General features: G+C 45.2%; 1 protein-coding gene across 2 annotated transcripts in view; it reads left to right on the top strand.

Moving 5' to 3' along the window:
• Window positions 1-21,215, top strand: part of LOC139171297 (protein-arginine deiminase type-3-like) — a 35,450-nt gene that overhangs the window by 1,987 nt on the left and 12,248 nt on the right. The window contains exons 1-5 of one of the 2 annotated variants that reach the window (XM_070759391.1): window positions 3,710-3,792; window positions 4,982-5,075; window positions 5,155-5,234; window positions 17,993-18,144; window positions 18,681-18,864. In XM_070759391.1, coding sequence (XP_070615492.1) covers window positions 18,056-18,144; window positions 18,681-18,864 — 273 coding nt within the window. In that variant the 5' untranslated portion in view covers window positions 3,710-3,792; window positions 4,982-5,075; window positions 5,155-5,234; window positions 17,993-18,055. Of the gene's footprint in view, window positions 1-3,709; window positions 3,793-4,981; window positions 5,076-5,154; window positions 5,235-17,992; window positions 18,145-18,680; window positions 18,865-21,215 lie in introns of those variants that run through there. The other variant, XM_070759390.1, reaches the window with a different exon arrangement.

Here is a 21,215-nt window from a genome sequence, read left to right as displayed (position 1 = left end):
TCATATTTGATAGGGTGTAGTTCTGATTAATAATTGATCCTTTGAAAGAATATTAGGGCTCAAGAAACCAATATTTGCCCTCATTCTGCTGAAAGGGTTCAACAAGAATACAAAAAGAGGTGTGGGGCATATTATAGAAAAGGACACGCAGGCTGATAAAATACATGCAGTTATTCATTTAAGGAGAGGTTTTTAAAACTTTCTAAAACAATACAATGATTCTTATCTCATTTGGAGACACTAAGGAGGTACTGTATTTTTCAGAGTATAAGATGCACCAGAATATAAGACGCATCTTAGTATTTGGGGAGGAAAGTAGGGAAAAGAATCTGCTTGCCAGGTATTCATCTGCCTAGCATCCTTAGTCTGTTCAGCTTCAGCACATTATTTTGTCCCCTGATTAAGGGCTTTTTTTATTCTGAGAGAGTAACAATGAAAGAGCTTGCAAGCCAGTAAGAGCTGTGAACATCATTAGCACCTGGAAAGAAACAGTCTGAGCAAGTAGAGCAATGGGAAAAATCCTGCAAAGACTTAGGGCTTGGAAAACATTCTTCTTTGCAGAGAGTAACAGTGAAGGAGCTTGCAAGTGGGTAAGAGCTGGAAACATTGTTAGCACCTAATTAGGGCTGGAAAAAACTTACTCAGAGCAAGTTAGAGTAATAAAAAAAAACCTGCAAAGACTTAGGGCTTGGAAAACATTCTTCACAGAGAGAAACAATGAAAGAGCTGCAAGGTAAATGCTGGGAAGATCGTTAGCAGTTGGTTAGGGTTGGGGGGGTACATTCAGAATATAAGACACACTCAAATTATCAGCCTCTTTTAGGGAGGAAAATGGTGTGTCTTATACACCGAAAAATACGGTAATATAAAAGGTGTGTGATATTTCAAAGGATTTCAAAGGCCCAGACCCTCTGGAACCAGCTCCCCCCCCCAGTTTAGAACTGCTCCCACCCTCCTTGCCTTTCGTAAAGTTCTTAAGACCCATCTCTGCCGTCAGGCATGGGGGAACTGACACATCTCCCCCAGGCCTATACAGTTTATGGAATGTTTGTGTGTGTGTTTGCTTTTAATAATGGGGTTTTTAGTGTTTTTTAAATTATTAGATTTGTTTTTACATTGTTCTTGTTATTGTTGTGAGCCGCCCCGAGTCTGCCGAGAGGGGTGGCATACAAATCTAATAAATAAATAAATAAATAAATACATACATACATACATACATACATACATACATACATACATACATACATACATACATACATAATATTCCCCTTTTCTATCGAATGCAGAGTTTTCTAAACCAAACAAAAAAAATACTTTCTTCTACTTGTTAGAAAGTAAGAACCTGGGATTTGAAAACAGGCAGCTAGTAACTCCCTATTACAATTTTTTGATAGATGTCATCCTTAGATCGAAAAAGAGGACCTGACATTAGCCAAGGAAGGAAATTACTAAGAGTCATCTAGACGAAACCTTAGAAGTTGGTTGTTGCAAGCCAGCTTCTTTAAAAGATCATACAGAAAGGATCATCCTAAAATTCTGGGCTCATTTTTACACCTCTAAAATCCTTGGTAAACAGTTGCTTAATGGTGGGGAAGTAATTATGCAATGGGGAACTTGTGCCTTTTGCTGGGAATCAGGTTTTTTAAATTAATGTGGTGTTTTTCAGAAGTCTTTCTAAAGGAGAAAAACACACCTGAATTCCCTACCTAGTGTAGAAAATACCACAATTTTGTTATTATTTTACTTGCTGCCTTGGTCACAGAGCTAGTCACCAAAGAGGAGCTTTCACTATCTCAAGCTGGAGTAAAAAAAGGGATGATAATTAAACACTACCTTAAAATGATCCAAAATTTGAGGTGTCTATCCCTGACAAGAATGGCAATGATATCCTCTTTTGCCACCTTCAGTTCAGCGCCATAAACATGGGACACTTACCTAGATAAACTTGAGTGCTTTCTGTTAGCAAACAAGTACACAAAAATCTCAAATGATAGGAAGATGGCATATTTTTTAACTTTTTGTGGAACTGAGGTGTTCAAAACGGCTAGAAACTTGCTAGCAGCCCAGAAAAGCACCTGTTGGGGCGGCATACAAATCCAATAAATAAATAAATAATAAATAAATAAAATTCATTCCCTGGCATGGGATGTATTACTGGCAAAATTAAAAAGCCATTACGCCCAATGCCATCCATAATAGCCAGAGGACATGCACTTTACCATAGGAATCAAAAAGAAGGCAAAGGTATTAATCCATATTGCCTCATTAGGATCTCTACTGCGAGTCTTAAGACTCATTTATGCCTCCAGGCTTGGGAGACTCTTGCCCTTAGCCCATGAATTGTTGAGACAAAGTTGATTGAATGTCAATGACTGTTTTTTATGCTTCCGGAGTTTTTTTAGATTTTAATTTTAATTAATTGGATTTAAGATGTTATATATTGTTTTATTAGGTGTTGTAAGCCACTCTGAGTCCCCAGAGAGGAGCGGCATAAAAGTCCAGTTAATCTATATACTGTATACACACACACACACACACACACAAACACACATAAACACACACATACATGTGTGTGTGTGTAACATATTTTTGCTGATAATGAAAAGGAAGAGAGACTAGTATAGATCTATTTCAAGCCAGGGGAAGAGCCTTCTCTGTGGTGGCCCCGACCCTCTGGAATCAACTCCCCCCAGAGATTAGGACTTCCCCCACCCTCCTTGCCTTTCGCAAACTCCTCAAAACCCACCTCTGCCATCAGGCATGGGGAAATTGATTCCCCTGGGCCGTTTCCACTTTATGTATGGTCTGCATGAGATGTATGATTGTTTTTATGTTAAGGGTTTTTAACTGTTTTTTAAATATTGGATTTGTAGTTTTTTCTTGTTGTGAGCCGTTCCGAGTCCTCGGAGAGGGGCAACATACAAGTCTAATAAATAATAATAATAACAACAACAACAGTAATAATAATAATAATAATAATAATAATAATAATAATAATAATAATAATAATAATATTTTGCTCTCATCAGCTAGCCATGCCCTTACCGGGATTTGAACCTGAGGAGTCTGCCTGTAAGGCAGCAGCTTTAATCTCTAGACCACAGTTTGTTTTCCAGGTGTTTACTGAGTACTTTTAAAGTATTTTCTTCCAATAATCATTTAGTCCACCCAAGGATTACTTATCAATATTGTCTTTAGCTTTTTAAAGGTAAATGTCAATTTATGCAGCTGTGCCTCTTCTTTTGTCCAGTAGGTGTCCCTCTTGTTTTTTCTATTGCATAGCAGCAATGGTACTTCAATTCAAAATATCTTCTCCAATTTAACTTTAGTTGTTAAGGTTATTGCAGCAGTCTACTTCATAAGATTTTCCTTTGGAGTCCAATCCCGATCTCACCTTTATTACTGGAGTTCATCACACTTTCTATTGTTCCAACTCCTCTATTTCTCCTTTGCTTTTACTCGCTATTGTAAATACAATACATGTTGTACCACATGATTCTTGACAATCTATATTTTTTTAATGTACATTGAGAGCATATGCACCAAGACAAATTCCTTGTGTGTCCAATCACATTTGACCAATAATTAATTCTATTCTATTCTATTCTATCCGTTCCATGACCTGGTTCTTAAATAGAAAAGTTTGTAAGAAGAAGCAATTTTTCCCATAGGAATCAATGTAAAAGCAAATAATGTGTGCAAACCTATTAGGAAAGAAATAAAAGCTCGGAATTTGGGTGGAAGGAGGAAGAGGAAGAAGAGGAGGAGGACAGTCACTGCCGAAGGAAGAAGGTGAGGTGAGGGGAATCAAAAAAATCAAAAAAATTTAAGGCTTAAAAAAAAAAAGAGGGACTCTGAGACAGCGAGGAGGAGCACGCGCCTCCCATACACCCGGCGCAACGCTGCCTCCCATACACTGCACCAGAGAGAGAACCCAGGAGGAATGGCAGGAAACTGGTCGGGCCTTCGTGCCGCTCTCATATTTCCTGGGAAATTTTTCTGGGCTCTGGTTCTTAAGTAGAAAATGGTTCTTCAGAAGAGGCAAAAAAAAATCTTGAACACCTGGTTCTTATCTAGAAAAGTTCTTAAGTAGAGATATCACTGTACCAGTGATGGGGAACCCTTCACTGGTCAACTCTATGCAACTGCCATTGGTGACCATCTTCTTTCCTGTCTGACCTCACTGGGGTTTCCCTGTCTCAGTGAACTGCACCCCCATCCAAAAATTGATCTCCAGGATGCCCCTTTCTTCAGATCAGCAGGAAGTGGCTATGTTACACCAAGCGCTGTTTAACACAGACCATTTAGTTGAGCACCTGCCCCTCTACCAACCCCCCCCCCCAAAAAAAAAAAAACAGCACGGTTTTTTCATAGAAGAATATTCCACCAATAAAAGGAGAAAGGTTCCTGCTGGATGTTTGGTGCCCCAATGGACTTCTCCCAACAAGACCTGTAGATTAATTTGACCACCCCCTTCTTTGTGGCAGCCCCTCAAATATTTAAAGATTGCTACTCTGTCCCCCACTAGTCTTTCTTTTCTCTAGACTGGCCACACCCAATTCCTGTGTTCGTTCTTCATGCAGTTTTGGTCTCCAGGCCTTTGACCATCTTAGCTCTTTTCCTCTGAACTTTTTCCAAAATGTCCACATCTGTTTTATACTATAGTGACCAAAGCTGGTTGCAGTATTCCAGGTGTGGTCTGTCTCGCTTAGCGACAGGACTCTTGGTCTCCATTCTGATCATAAGATGAGGACTACCTGTATTCTAACTAACTAACCGACATGTTAACTCAAGTGTGTGTATGCTGACATTGCAGGAAGCGAACCAAGGCAAACATCTCACATCCAGTTATTTAATTTAATTTAAATTTAATTTAATTTTTAAGCCACCCAACTCCTTGCGGACTCTGGGCAGTGTTATACTGTTGAAATAAAATTTAACTCAGATTCTTTCCCTCCTGGGGGGTGGGGTCTCCACGCAGGGTTTCCGGCTGCTTCTGGCCAGTCCCCTCGCTTGCTTGAAGCTCTTTGAAGAGAAGCAAAAAGAAGGTTATGGGGACGCTGCCCTGTTTGAAGGTGAGCTCTGACATTGTTCCTCCTGGCTGATTCCCTGGGAGACCACCCATCCTGATGTTTAAATCTTTATTTTTTCCAGGTCTGAGGAGAGTGGAGAAAATTACCCTTGATGAGATCCTGACTGATAGAAATTTGCGCCAAGACAGCAAAACTATTCAGGTAAAATAGTAAGAAAAGTGTGGCATTTTCTACATTAGGTTGGAAATTCACCTCACATTAAAAAAAACCACTGACTCTCCTCAAAAGGCAGAAGTTCTCCATTGTGTAAATAATTCCTCATTGTTAAGAAACCATTAACCAAAGATTTAGAGGTGTGAAAATGAACCCAGAATCTCAGGATACTCCTTTGTACCAACTTCTAAGGTGTTGTCTAGAGTCTAGACCACTCCTAATAATTTCCTTCCTTGACAAATGTCAGGTCCTCTTTTTGGATCTAAGGATGACATCTATCAAATAATTGTAATAGGAAATTACCAGCTGTCTGATTCAAATCCCAGGTTCTTCCTTCCTAATAAGTAGAAAAGGTGTTTTTATTTGTTTAAGAAAACTCTGTATCCGATGGAAAAGGGGTATATTTTAAAATATCACATAATTTATACTACCTCCTTGATGTCTCCAAGTGAGCAAATAACTATTGTTCTGTTCTGTAAAGATCAAAATCACTCCTTAAATCAACAACCACACATATATTTCAGCCTATATGTCACCTTCTATAATATGTCTCACACCTCTTCTTTGTATTCTTGTCGAATCATTTCAGCTGAATGAGGGCAAACATTGGTTCCTTGAGCTCTACTGTTCTTTCACAGGAGACATTATTGAACAGAATTACAACTTATCAAATATGTTTTAAATTTCAAACTGGCTAGAATTTTCAGAAAGCAAAACCTTGTTAGGCCCAACCTCTCCCACTTAATCAAGGAAGTGAAGACTCTTGAAACCATGGATTTCAAAAGGAAGCTTTTATTGAGAGAGGTGAAAAGCTGGGTGAAAGCAAAGCAGGGTCTGGGGTCATTTAGGACAATGCAATAGGAATAAAAGAAGTTGGAATCTCCTCCCAACTGTCCAATGTGGATTTGGCCCAGGGGTGGGTTGTGACTTACCTTGCTATCAGTTTGCTTCCTCCTTCACAGTATGGCAAAAAAAAAAAGCGCCATAAAACAGATGGTGGCTGCATGTACAGTGCCGGGACTCAGCTTCTGTGCATGCTCAGAAGGAAAAAAAATTAAAACTTTTTTAAAAATCCCGCCCAAAGCAAAATGGCGACACATTACACCTGTAATAGATTGTTACTTGGACACTAAACTTGGGACATCGATGAAGTGGACATCAAGCCAGAGGTATCAAAGTGCCTTCTGAAATAGATAATATGAACCTTTAAGCCAGGGAACTCCAAATTTGGCAACTTTTAAGATTTGCACACTTCAACTCCCAGAATTCCTCTGCTGGCTGGGGAATAATTCTGGGAGTGGAAGTCCATAAGCCTTAAAGCTGCCAGGTTTGGAGACCCCACTTGCATCACGCTCCTTGTCCTTCTGTTCCTCTTCCATTGACTGGAATTGGAGTATTTTAAAGTGGGAACTCAGACTGAACGAGCGTCCAGCATCTGTCCGGTTCTGGCAGCTCCCTCCGCTGGGAGAAATGAGTAGATCAAAGTCTATACACTGCACGAACAGCCCCAGGACATCCGCTCAGGAGGCGAGCGAGTGGCCAGACTGGTTCAGGATCGTGCCAGCCCACCATCACTACCGGTTCAGGAAATCACTGATTAGTGGCCACCGCTAACAGTACTCCTGAGCCAGTCCAAGCTGGTAGCATTTGACCCCTGCACCACAGTATAAAAAAGATGTTGAGATTCTGGAAAGAGTGCAGAGAAGAGGAACAAAGGTAATTAGAGAACTGGAGGATACAACATGGAAAGATATGGCTGCAGCAATTGGGTAGGTCTAGTTTAGTGAAAAGGACTGCCAGTGTTCCAACATCATCTTTCAGCTGTGGCGAGGAGGGCATTTGCCCAGGTTCGCCTGGTGCACCAGTTGCGGCCCTATTTGGACAGGGAGTCATTGCTCACAGTCGCTCATGCCCTCATCACCTCGAGGTTCGACTACTGCAATGCTCTCTACATGGGGCTACCTTTGAAAAGTGTTCAGAAACTTCAGATCGTGTAGAATGCGGCCGCGAGAGCCATCGTGGGGCTTCCTAGATTCGCCCACGTTTCTGCAACACTCCGTGGCCTGCACTGGCTGCCGATCAATTTCCAGTCACAATTCAAAGTGTTGGTTATGATCTTTAAAGCCCTACCTGGCACTGGACCAGAGTATCTCCGGAACCGCCTGCTACCGCATGAATCCCAGTGGCCGATAAGGTCCCACAGAGTTGGCCTTCTCTGGGTCCCGTCAACAAAACAATGTTGTTTGGCGGGCCCCAGGGGAAGAGCCTTCGCTATGGCGGCCCCAGCTCTCTGGAATCAATTCCCCCCGGAGATCAGAACTGCTCCCACCCTCCTTGTCTTTCGTAAATTTATTTTATTTTATTTTATTTTATTTTATTATTTTATTTTATTTATTTATTTATTTTTTATTTTATTTATTTTTTTATTTTTTATTTATTTATTTATTTATTATTTAGATTTGTATGCCGCCCCTCTCCGCAGACTCAATTACTCAAGACCCACCTATATTGCCAGGCATGGGGGAACTGAGACATCTCCCTAGGCTTTCATATTTTATGATTGGTATGTATGTGTTGTTTGGTTTTAAATGAGGGGTTTTATATGTGTTTCTTTTTAATATTAGATTTGTTCTTTGACATTGTTTTTACTATTGTTGTGAGCCGCCCCGAGTCTTCAGAGAGGGGCAGCATACAAATCTAAATAATAATAATAATAATAATAATAATAATAATAATAATAATAATAATAATAATAATAATAATAATTGGAAAAGGCAAAGCTGCAGCCAGGTAGATCAGAGCTGCCCTAAGCCTGTAAGTACAGTTACAGGAATTAGGTATGTCTAGTCTAATGGAAAGAAGGAGTAGAGGTGACATGAGAGGAGTATTTCAGTATTGGAGGGGCTGCCCCAAAGAAGAGGAGGGGGTCCACCTATTCTCCAAAGCACCTGAGGGCAGGACGAGAAGCAACAAATGAAAACTAATCAGGGAGAGAAGCAACCTGGAACGAAGGAGGAATTTCCTGACGGTACAATTTATTTATTTATTTATTTATTTATCAGATTTGTATGCCAACCCTCTCCGCAGACTCGGGGTGGCTCACAGCAATAATGATACAATGTAACAAATCTAATATTTAATTAATTTATAAAACCCCAATTTAGAAACCAATCATACATACTAGCATACCATACATAAATTTTATAAGCCTAGGGGGAGGGAAAATGTCAATTCCCCCATGCCTGACGACAGAGGTGGGTTTTAAGGAGCTTACAAAAGGCTAGGAGGGTGGGGGCAACTCTGATATCTGGGGGGAGTTGGTTCCAAAGGGTCGGGGCCACCACAGAGAAGGCTCTTCCCCTGGGTCCCGCCAAACGACATTGTTTAGTTGACGGGACCTGGAGAAGGCCAAATCTGTGGGACCTAAATGGTCGCTGGGATTCGTGCGGCAGAAGGCGGTCCCGGAGATATTCTGGTCCGGTGCCATGAAGGGCTTTATAGGTCATAACCAACACTTTGAATTGTGACCAGAAACTGATCGGCAACCGATGCAGACTGCGGAGTGTTGGTGTGACATGGGCATATTTAGGAAAGCCCATTATTGCTCTCGCAGCTGCATTCTGCACGATCTGAAGTTTCCGAACACTTTTCAAAGGTAGCCCTATGTAGAGAGCATTACAATAGTCGAACCTCGAGGTGATGAGGGCATGAGTGACTGTGAGCAATGAGTCCCGGTCCAAATAGGGCCGCAACTGGTGCACCAGGCGAACCTGGGCAAACGCCCCCCTCGCCACAGCTGAAAGATGTTTCTCTAATGTGAGCTGTGGATCGAGGAGGACGCCCAAGTTGCAAACCCTCTCTGAGGGGGTTAATAATTCCCCCCCCAGGGTAATGGAAGGACAGATGGAATTGTCCTTGGGAGGCAAAACCACAGCCACTCCGTCTTATCGGGGTTGAGTTTGAGTCTGTTGACACCCATCCAGACCCCAACAGTCTCCAAGCACCGACACATCACTTCCACTGCTTCGCTGACTGGACAAGGGGTGGAGATGTAAAGATGGGTATCATCTGCATATTGATGATACCTCACCCCATGCCCTTGGATGATCTCACCCAGTGGTTTCATGTAGATATTAAATAGTAGGGGGGAGAGGACCGACCCCTGAGGCACCCCACAAGGGAGTAACCTAGAGGTCAACCTCTGACCCCCCACTAACACCGACTGCGACCGACCAGAGAGGTAGGAGGAGAACCACTGAAGAACAGTGCCACCCACTCCCAACCCCTTCAGCCGGCGCAGAAGGATACCATGGTCGATGGTATCGAAAGCCGCTGAGAGGTCAAGAAACACCAGGACAGAGGATAAACCCCTGTCCCGGGCCCGCCAGAGATCATCCATCAGAGCGACCAAAGCAGTTTCCGTGCTGTAGCCGGGCCTGAATCCTGACTGTTGAGGACCTAGATAATCGGCTTCTTCCAAGGACCGCTGGAGCTGGAGCGCCACCACCTTCTCAACAACCTTCCCCATAAAGGGAAGGTTGGAGACTGGTCGATAGTTGTTGAGAATGGCTGGGTCCAGGGAAGGCTTCTTGAGGAGGGGGCGCACAAGTGCCTCCTTGTAGGAATCCGGGAAGGACCCCCTCCCCAAAGAAGCATTGACAATCTCCTGGACCCAGCTCCGTGTCACCTCCCTGCTGGCCGAAACCAGCCAGGAGGGACACGGATCCAGTAAACAGGTGGCGGAACTCACAGCTCCAATGGCCTTGTCCACTTCATCAGGTGCCACCAGATCAAACTCTTCCCAGACAGGTGGACAAGTACGTGCCCCAGTCACCTCGACTGACTCGTTGTCAGTCGACTCTGTATTCCAATTGGAGTCGAGGTCCGCTCGGATCCAAGCGATTTTATCAGCGAAAAACGTGTTAAAATCCTCGGTACTACTCTGAAAGGGCTCCCCAACTCCCCCCTGATTAAGAAGGGAGTGGGTCACCCTAAACAGAGCGGCCGGGCGGGATTCCGCTGATGCAATCAAGGCGGCATGATACGCGCATCTTGCCGCCTTGAGCGCCACTTTGTAAGTTTTAACATGTGCTCTTACAAGTGTTCGATCGGATTCGGACTTACTCTTCCTCCATCGCTTCTCTAGACGTCTCTTCTGGCGTTTCAACTCCCGGAGCTCCTCGTTGAACCATGGAACTCTACAGGGTCTAGTGCCGCGGAGACGTCGCAAAGGCGCAATCCGGTCAAGAGCCTCTGCTGCAGCCTTGTTCCAGGCCTCAGCCAGAGACTCTGCCGAACTGTGTACGAGTGTATCTGGAATAACCCCAAGCGCCTTCTGAAAGCCCTCTGGGTCCATCAGGCGTCTGGGGCGGAACAGCTTAATCGGTTCCGCTTCCCTGCAGGGAAGGATTAGAGCCAGGAAGTCAAGCCGCAGTAGAAAATGGTCCAACCATGACAAAGGCAACACTTCTAAGCCCCTTAGTCTCAGACCATTACTCAGTTGCTCAGAGAGGAATACCATGTCGGGTGCGTGCCCCCCCTCGTGAGTTGGACCCTGTACTACTTGGGTCAGGTCCATGGCTGTCATGGTGGCCATGAACTCCTGTGCCAGTCCAGAGGTTTCGCCGAGCGCCGGCAGGTTAAAGTCCCACAAGACAATAAGTCTGGGGAACCCCACCGCCAACCCGGCTACCTCCTCAAGTAGCACAGGCAGGGCTTGTGACACGCAGCTGGGAGGCAGGTACGTGAGAAACAAGCCCACCTGAACCCCTAAGTCCAACTTCACCAGGAGGGACTCACAACCCGCAATCTCTGGAGCAACGAGTCTATGCAAGCCAAGGCTCTCCCTGGCTATAATAGCCACTCCTCCCCCCCCTTCCCTGGGGTCGAGGCTGATGCCATATCTGAAACCCAGCTGGGCAAATTTCAGAGAGAGGAACTCCTCCCTCTGGGCCCAGCCAGGTTTCAGTAACACATGCCAGGTCGGCCTCCTCATCCAGGATCAGATCCCGGATGAGGAGAGCTTTATTTACCACCGACCTGGCATTGAGCAGCAGCAGCCTGAGCCCAGGGCCAGAATTACACTCATCACCAGTGCCCAAGATTGGGTTCACAGAGCCGGAACAAGGGATTGTTATTAAGCAAGATCATATGCTGCAATGTCCTGCCTATCAAGATCATATGCTGCAATGTCCTGCCTACTTCAGCTTCAAACACAACAACACAAGAGCACACAACAGATTCAAGCTTAATATTAACCGCTCCAAACTTGACTGTAAAAAATATGACTTTAGTAATCAAGTTGTTAAAGCGTGGAATTCATTACCGGACTCCGTAGTATCATCCCCTAATCCCCAACATTTTTCCCTTAGACTATTCATGGTTGACCTCTCCAGATTCCTAAGAGGTCAGTAAGGGGCGTACATAAGCGCACTAGAGTGCCTTCTGTCCCCTGTCCTATAGTCTCTCCTATATCTCGTATTTCTTCTCTACTATATCCTGTATAACAGCGTTTCCCAACCTGTGTGCCGCGGCACACTAGTGTGCCGCGAGACACAGCCAGGTGTGCCGCGAAGCCTAGGGAAGCTCCAGCTGGGTGGGGCGCTGCCAGTGCCAGACCGCCAGTGCCTCGGACCTGGAGCTCCCACTCGCAGCTGTCCCCCGGCTACTGCCCGATGCAGCTGTTTCCGGCGCTCTCCTGCTGGGCCCCAAAGAAGGAAGGTGGGAAAAAGGAGAGCTTCATTATTCGCGCCTCCTTTTTCCCACCTTCCTTCTTTGGGGCCCAGCAGGAAAGCGCTGGAAACAGCGGCATCTGGCAGTAGCCGGGGGACAGCTGCGAGCACCGTTCCCCGTAAGCTGCCCCCTCTCCTCCGCCGCCTCCTGTCTTGGGGGACGATCTGCCCCCTCTCCTCCGCCGCCGCTTCCTGCCTTGGGGCGAGCAATCCGGGAGTCCGGGACTGTGTGGCTTTGCGCCATGAAGAGAAAACGGCCGACTTTTCCCTGCTGGCCGAGCCGTTTTCTCTTCATGGCGCAAAGCCACACAGTCCCGGACTCCCGGATCGCTCGCTTCTCCGGTCAGCAAAGCCATCTGCCCAGGAAAGCGCCGCGCATTGAAAAAGTGCGATGCTTTTCCGGCAGCCGGCTTGCTGGCTGGAGAAGCGAGCGATCCGGGAGTCCGGGACTGTGGCTTTGCGCCATGAAGAGAAAACGGCAGCAGGGAAAAGTCAGCCGGGCTAACGGGAGGCGGTGCGTGGCTGGGCGCTGGGGACGTCTGGGAGGGCGAGGGGGCTGATCGCTGCTGCCTCTTAGCTGCAGAGCCGGCTGGCGGAGGCAAAGACAACAGCCTCCGGCTCTCTCCCTCCACTCTCTCCGGCTCTCTCACTTTCTTTTTCTCTCTGTTGCCGGCGTGGTGAACGAGAGAGAAAGAGAGAGAGAGAAAAAGGAGGGGAGAGAGAATGAGAGAGAAAGAAAGCAAGAGAGAGAGAGAAAGAGAGGGGGGAAGGAGGGAGAGGGAAAGAGAGAAAAAAAGAGAGGAAGAAAGAAAGAAAGAGGGATGGAGAGAGAGAAAGAAGGGAAGGAAGGGAGAGAAAGAGGGAGGGAGAAATAGAGTGAAATGGAGGAAGAGATTTTTTTTTGTCCAAACTTTTCTTTAGCCACCCCCCCCCCCCGCCACCCCCTCAGTGTTCCCCAGAATTTTGAAAATATGAATAATATGCCACGGCTCAAAAAAGGTTGGGAAACACTGCTCTATAACATTCATTGTGTATTATTGTGTATTGGACAAAATAAATAAATAAATAAAAATAAAATAAGCCATCATCCATGGCCAGTGTTGCTTGGACATGAAAGTCCACTCCCTCCTGGAGCAACTGGGCCTCTCCTGCACATTCATTGATGACATTTTTCCTACCATGTTTTGTCAGGAGAAATTCATTTTGTTGGTGGAATATTCTTCTATGAAAAATAACCTGCCCTCTTATCTCAGATTTAATGTTCTCAATACCTTTGTCTTTGAGGAAGCCGCAACATGGAAAATGGTAGGAAGGAGAAGGAGAACCTCTCCCAGAAATAATTTCTTATCACCTTTCTGAAATTTGTTTCAATTTTGGATCTCTGAAAACACAAGAAAGTAACAATTAATTTAATTTAATTTAATTTAATTTAATTTAATTTATTAGATTTGTATGCTGCCCTTCTCCGTGGACTCGGGGCGGCTCACTACAAAATAACACAATATAACAAATCTAATATTAAAAAACATTTAAAACCCAACATTAAAACCATGCAACACAATCATTCCATGCATAAACTATATATGCCTGGGAGTACCTTAATTCCCCTATGCCTGGCAACATAGGTGCAAGACAGCACATTTGATAAAATTGTCTAGCTTTCTGGGAAAATGGCCAATATAAATATATTTATAAATATAATTTACATTTTCAAGCGCTCACCAAGAACATCCGGATAAAACCACAAGGAGGAAATGCTGTTTCTCCTCTTTGTAAGGAGCAAGAAATATTTATCCATTGTATGAAAGTTGACCCAAATTGACTTCCCCAAATTTAATTTTGAATGAGGAAAGAGGCATTTGTAAATCTTGCAAGTGTTTGTGATTTCAAGTTGCTCCCTTTGGGTTGTAAACAGATGCAAATCCAGCCCAAAGTCTGAAGAATGTGCATGTGGAAATGAGATACAGTGGTACCTCGAGATACGAGTTTAATTCGTTCCGGACCTGGGCTCTTAAGTCGAGCAGCTCTTATCTCGAACGACTTTTCCCCATAGGAATTAATGTAAATAATTTTAATTGGTTCCAGCCCTCAAAAAACTCACAAAGTTAGTCTAAATTATGCAGAAAGACATGTTTTTAATGAAGAAATGTACATGTACATATAAATGAATAATGAAGTTTCTTTCACTTAACTTGTAAACTTCCTTAAACTTTTAAATTTACATATGTTCAACTTCTCTGCCACCCAATCCTGTAGGACAGAGGTCCCCAACCCTTTTTGCACCAGGGACCGGCTTTAATCGATCAAGAGAGGAATGGGTGAATGAATGGACGGAGGGTGGGAAGGAAGAAAGGAAAGAGGGAAGGGACAGGAACAGAGGAAGGAAGCAAGGAAACTTATGAAAGGGGAGAGTAAGAGAGGAATGAGTGAAGGGAGGGAGGGAGGGAAGAAGGTGGGAAGGAGAAAGAAAAGAAGAAATAGAGGAAGGGAAGGTAAAAGAGAGAAAGAAAAAGAGCAAGAAAGAAAGAAAGAAAGAAAGAAAGGGGGAAGGGACAGGAACAGAGGAAGGAAGCAAGGAAACTTATGAAAGGGGAGAGTAAGAGAGGAATGAGTGAAGGGAGGGAGGGAGGGAAGAAGGTGGGAAGGAGAAAGAAAAGAAGAAATAGAAGGGAAGGTAAAAGAGAGAAAGAAAAAGAGCAAGAAAGAAAGCTGCAAGCACCCCCCCGAGCCCCCCAGGCCGGCTGCAACCTTTTAAAACACGCGCGCCGCTTCACAGCTGTCTCCTGAAGCCGAACGCGGAAGTTAGCGTTTGGCTTCAGGAGACAGCTCCTTGGCGCTTGTATCTCGAATTTGGGCTTGTAAGTAGAACAAAAATATCTCTCCCCTCCCAGCTCTTATCTCGAGTTGCTCTTAAGTAGAGCAGCTCTTATGTCGGGGTTCCACTGTACTTCCTGTCCATCACTACGTATAGGTAGATTTAGAGGTTAAGAGTAGAGTGATGAAGGACCAGCTGTGCCAAAATCAGGTGAGAATATCTGATCTCTGCAGAAGGGGGGGGGAGAGAAGCCCATTATTGGGAAATCCATATGATTTGAATTGGGGATTGTTATCTCAGCCAGAAATGCAAAATTGTCAAAAATAAAAATGTGCATTATGAAATAGTCTCAGGGTAATGATTAAACTTTGGCTGCAACTGGCAAATATTTAGAGTTTATACCATGCAGATATTCCTAGACTTATTGCCATGTGTTTAGCGATTGCTCTAAGTTGAACACTGAAATAAATGATTTGTGACTGGTCCTCGCAGTAATGGCCATGGCAACGTGATTAAACATTTGCAACTGGCATGTATTTACAATAGTTGCAGAGGTCAAGTTATTGCCATTTGCGGCCTTCCCAGGCAACTTTCCAACAAGCACTCCATGGGGCAAAGCCAGATTCATTTAATGTCTGCATGATTCACTTAATGACTGCAGTGATTTGTTTAACAACCACGGCAAAAAAATAGTTGAAAAATTGGGTATGATTTAGTTAACAACAGCCTTGTTTAACCACAGAAATTCTAGTCGCAATGGAGTTTGTAAGTTGTATCTGTAGGTGAACCCTTATCACAGGTTGGCTTAGAAAGTCATGGGAAAAATCCAAAAACTAACCCCAAATCCCCATGAAAAGGAGAACCTGCAGCCTCTGTGCTTAAGCAGAGATGCCTTGGATGTAATCCTTTCAAATCTAGCCAGGGGGGCAGAAAGGCAAAGTCCCCATGTTTTATGGCAGTGAATGAAACTCTGCAAGGTCCTTTTGCTCCTAAGGTGTGGACAATGAACAGGAAAGGAGATTGTTTAATTAACAAAGCACACCTCAATCAGGCAACCGTGACCCATTAGTCCATGGGATGCCACCAACAAGGAACACACTGCATGGGATAAAGCAAGTTAAAAAAAACATGCTTGGCTTTGAGAAAGAAGATCTGGAGAAGGTTTTCCTCTCTTATTCTTTCGCCTCTTATTTCCACTGTCCAGGGTGTCAGAAACCCATGGCCATATGGGGAGAAACAGATAAGGTATTATGGGGTTTATAAGCAAGGCTATTTACTCTTAAATCACTTTGAGAACTGAATTGTACAGAAAATTGATAAACTTACAGATTCTTTTGTTTAGAAGCAATTACAGGTCAGCTCTTACATTCATAGGCAATGAGTCCAGCAGTATTAACACTCTTAGACAAAATTAATGTTTAATCCAACAAGAATTGTACAGAAAATTAACAAACTCACAGGCTCCCAATCTTAAAAGTTATGGTACTAATGTGGTTATTTACCAAGCGCATCTAAATTCTTTACAATACCCAAGACATATCATAATCTTTGGGCACTCCTAACGTTTGGAACTGAAGAGAAATTTCCTAAAAGTTAGAACCATTAATCAGTGAAAGGGCTTCCCTCTAGAAGTTGTGGCTGCTCCATCACTGGATTTTTTAAAGAAGAGATTGGACAACCACTTGTTCCTGCTTGAGCAGAGGGTTGGACTAGAAGACCTCTAAGGTCACCTTCCAACTCTGTTATTCTGTTACTTGGTTGCTGAAATTAAACTGACTGAATTAAATTCTGGAGACCGCCTCTTTCCTTGGTGTCTAAGCCAAATCCATTCTGTCAGATGTAAGGTCATACATTCATCAATTTAAGATGGCAAATTTCTTTGCTTCCCATCTGCCCCAAATCTATTGTCGACTTCTAGCATCTTCCAAAAGTGTTTGACTTTTAAACTGAGCTGTGTTTAAGAAACCAAGTTCATTATCTTTCATTTCAAATACAAACATACATCTGGGGACAGAACAGAGCAGAAAAGGAGGGTTGGGCGCAGCTCTTTCGTCTCCAGCCTTTCGTCTCTGATGATTGTCCACTGCCTTTTCTTCCTCGGCAAAAGGCCCCTAGCTCTTCAGCCCAACACTTCCGTCACAAAAACCCACATTCACCCCCGGCCTTTTGGCCGCACAGGACACTTTGCCACCAGCCAACCAGAGCGGTCCTCACAAAAAGATAATTTGGGAAGGAAAGAATGGGATAGTTCGCCTCCTCCTGAGAGATGCTAAATCCTTAAAAAGCTAATTTGGGAACGGAGGAGGAAGAGGAGGTGGAGGAGCAGGGAGAGGAGGAGAAGGGTCCGATCCTGCCCGAACTCAAGGGAGGTCCGGAAACCCTCCTGGGCATCTAGATGAGCCTCTTACACTCACACACACCAGTTTGTCTCGAGGATCCCCAAAAGTGGGGTGATAGGGATGATGGGGAAAAAAATAGTAGTAATAGTGCAGACCTAGTAAATAGTTTGAGAGTATTGAGGGAATTATTTGTTTAGCAGAGTGATGGCGTTCTTGTGTCTAGTTGTCTTGGTTTGCAGTGCTATGTAGCAATGTTTTGAGGGTAGGAATTGAAACAGGCGTATAAAGATACAGGGTACGCCGAGCCCTTATTTGCAGACCTCCTCAAATCTCTTTATTGCTGAGCAGGGAGATGGTTGTCTGTTTTCAGACACATTTTCACACGTTCTCCAGGTAAACTACCAAATGATCTGGATCGACGCTAAGTTAGCATCTTACTTCTTTCCAATTAGAAAATATAAGGATTAGACTTTATTAATGTTTTGGGTTTGGGGGTGTATCTTATTGGCTTTTACTATATTTATTGTTTTAAAGATTTTAACTCTAATCTTAGGTTTCTGAATTGTGAGCCTCCCAGTGTCGTTTGCGGGATGGGCGACTATATAAATCAAATCAAAATAAATAAATAAATAACCCTGTTTCAGGAAGTCTCCACGTCTTCTGGCTACTTCTTCCTCTTCCTCCTCCCTGGGATGGAAGCTGATAACTCTTGGGTGAGAACATGGGGTGCCAGCTGCCAAATCTGCCAGCCCAGCCCAGAAGGCGGGTTTAATGTGTGCACTAGCCTATCAGCTGGCAAGATGGAGAGAGGCTGAGCAGGTACCCACCTCATCCTTTCCCCTTTTAAATCTCTCCCTCCAGCTCAGGGATGTTTATTCCAGAGCCAACAACCCCCCCTGAAAGACAGGAAAAAAATCTCCCAGGATGACTGACCTGAGATGCGTCCAGCTTTCAACGGAGGTTACCAGCATTGTCCATATTCTGGGCACCGAACTCTGCCTGGACCTTCACGGGTGAGCATCTGGGCATTCCTATTACACAACGATTTTTATTTAATAGAAGAAAAGAACTTAAAAGGTCTACCGGTCTTCCTGCATAACACTTCCCCATCACAACATCTTCACATTAAGAACTGGTCCCAAATGTGCTTTTTCCCCCCTCAAAAAGGCAATTGAACTTTCTTATTTTCTTTGAAAATATTTCTCATCCAAGAAGCTTCTAAGAGTGAAACGTTTTCAAAGAAGACAGCAAGAAAATTCACTTGATTTTTGGAAAAAGCACTTTTGGGATAACCAACCATGAATGTGGATATTGAGAATATCCATAGATATCAGGAAGTATTCCCAGTTTAACATAAGTATAGCAATAGAATTTGCTGTGATATTTTAGAGGACTTATTCCTTCAGTCAAAAAGTAACTTAGACAAAACAAGTCAGATCTCACCCATATTTATGTAGAGGTTTGGCAATGAACCAATAGAATTATTCTTGGGGCAGGAGGCAGGATTTAAATGGGAACAGTTTTCCAATGAACAGCATCTTTCCTTTAGGGCAGCCCCAAAGGGTGCGACTTCCTTCGGGATCTGGGCCACCCAAGGCCTGAACATCTACAAAATCGAAGGTGACAGGACAAAATCGAAGATCTGCTGCCATGATTCAAACTGGCCTCTGGACCAGACCGTCAAGTTCAGGGCTACCATGGATGCACCAAGCGATCATGTCGATGATGAAAAGGTGAGGCCAAAGGTTGCTTCTCAGGTCCAACGGATCCTGGGATTTGTAGGCCTTGGTTTAGACCTACCAATGACTTGCCTGCAGAGGGTCTGGGTGCTCCAACTTTGGAGGTTTCTACTTACAGGTTGTCTGAAATATTATAGGGCAGTGATGACGAAGCTTTTTTTCCTCAGGTGCTGAAAGAGTGTGGGCGCACACTATCACGCGTGTGCAAGTACCCACACCCATATTTCAATGCCTGGGGAGGGCGAAAACAGCTTCCCCTGCCACCCCACCCCCGCAGGCCCTCTGGAGGCTAGAAACGGCCTGTTTTCCAACTTCTGGTAGGCCCAGTAGCCTCGTGTTTCGCCCTCCACAGGCTCCAAAGGTTTCCCTGGAGTTGGGGGAGGGTAAAAAATCCTTCACACATCCCCCTCAGAGGGTCTCTGGAAGCTAAAAACGCCCTCCCAGAGCCTCTGCGAGTCAAAAATCAGCTGGGTGGCACACCCATGCACGCTGGAGCTGAGCTAAGGCAACAACTCGCGTGCCAGCAGATATGGCTCTACACACCACCTGTGGCACCCGTGCCATAGGTTCACCATCACTGTTATAGGGTCTTGAGTAAAATGACCAGATTTTAAAATTGGTAAAGAGGGATACCATTGAGCGTGGGGGAAGGGGGGGTTCAGCAAAAAGAAATTTGCGGCTTTCTCTTTTTTTTTCTTTTTTTTCCTCCCTCCCTTTCTATTTCTCTCTCTTTCTTTCTCTCTCCCTCCTCCCTCTTTCTCTCTCTTCCTTCCTTCCTCTTTCTCTCTCTCCATCCCTCTTTCTTTTTCTCTTCCTTCCTCCCTGTCTCTTTCTCTTCCTTTCTCTCTCCTTCCTTCCCTCCCTCTCGCTGTTTCTCTCTCGCTCTCTTTCTCCCTCCCTTTCTCTCTATTTCTCTCTCTTCCTTTCTTCTTCCTCTCCCTCTTTCCGTCGGTGGTGTGCACCTGCACTGCCTCTCTCACCTACTTCCAAGGTGAGGCCGACACAAAGACCTAGGCAGAGCATGCTCAGTTGCTCCGTTGGCAGCGCCGGAACGAAGGCCCTTCGGGGAGAAAAATGCCTGGCTGAGACAGACCCATCTTTATTCACCAGGCCAGCTGCTTCTCGGATGGAGTGAACAGGTTTTTCTGACCAGCGAAAATTCCGCTCTGTCCGCTGGCCCTCAAACATAGCAGACGGACTGTCGGAGGAGGAGGAGGGGGCGAACGCCTCGGCTGTGCTTCCCTTTCCTTTTCCTCCCATTTGCTGTCGCTGCCAGCGAGCCCCCTTGCCTGGGGGACAGGGAAGGTGTTGAGCCGGGGGCAAGGAGCGAGCACAAGAGGAAGAGGAAGAGGAGGGGAAGGAAGCAAATAAAAAGAAAGAAAGAAAGAAAAAGAAAAGAGAAGGGGAGAAAGGCGGGAAAGGGCACCTGAGGGGTTAATTGACGGCTGCGGGAGGCTGAGTGGGTGAAGAGCAAAATGTTGCGAGGCCGGGGGAAGGTGGCCACAAGTGACGGGGTGGGGCTTGCTGGCGAGCTGAGCTGAGCTGAGCTAGGGACAGATGGATTTGGGCGAGTCCAACACTTCGGCCATGCTGCCCGGAGAGAAGGAAACTTCTGTGCTTGGAAGCCGCGAAGAAGGAAGATTTGTTTCCACGCTGCCCAAAATAGACTGATGCGGAGATCCAGCAATCTCCAGCTGGTGGCTTGTTTCAAAAAATCGGGACTTTTAAAAAGTGCTGCAGGACGCGGGGAAAATAGCTAAAAAGCGGGACGTCTGATCACCTTAGTCTTGAGTGAGGGGACTGGCTGATTGGACTAGAAGACCTCCAAGGTCCACAATAAACCTGGTTTATGAAGCCTGGCTTAGATCGGGGCGGCAACCTGTGGCTCCGGAGCTGCATGTGGCTCTCTGGGCCCCCTGCTGTGGCTCCCTGTCCCATCACTGGTTCACCCACCCCTCCCTCATCTGGCCTGGCCTGAGATGGTAAGGGCAACGGCATGAATGGAGAAGCAGCCAAGGCTGATTCTCTGGCGCTGGTTGAGGATAGTAGCCATCCCTGGCCACATTTGCTTCGGGCTGGAGCTCAAGCCCTTCCTTTTGGGTGACCCTCCTCTTGCTCTCGCGACTCCCTGTCTAGCTGTGGCAGGATCAGGATTGCATGCATGCCCGGGGAGACCCTCAAGCAAGCGCCCAGCACAGGAAAGGCACAGAGGGCAGGCGGCTACTCGCTTAAGGACGTTGGATGCAGCTTCTCTCTTGCCCTAGTGACCTGGCCATTGCCTGCCACGCCCTGTCTCCATTCCCCTCATCTCCTTGGCTGAGCAGGGTGGCATAAGTTCCAGCCCA

This window comes from Erythrolamprus reginae, chromosome 8, assembly GCF_031021105.1.
Source record: "Erythrolamprus reginae isolate rEryReg1 chromosome 8, rEryReg1.hap1, whole genome shotgun sequence".
Lineage (NCBI taxonomy): Eukaryota > Metazoa > Chordata > Lepidosauria > Squamata > Dipsadidae > Erythrolamprus > Erythrolamprus reginae.
Note: the sequence above shows the minus strand (reverse complement) of the source record. Positions and strands in the feature narration are given on the sequence as shown.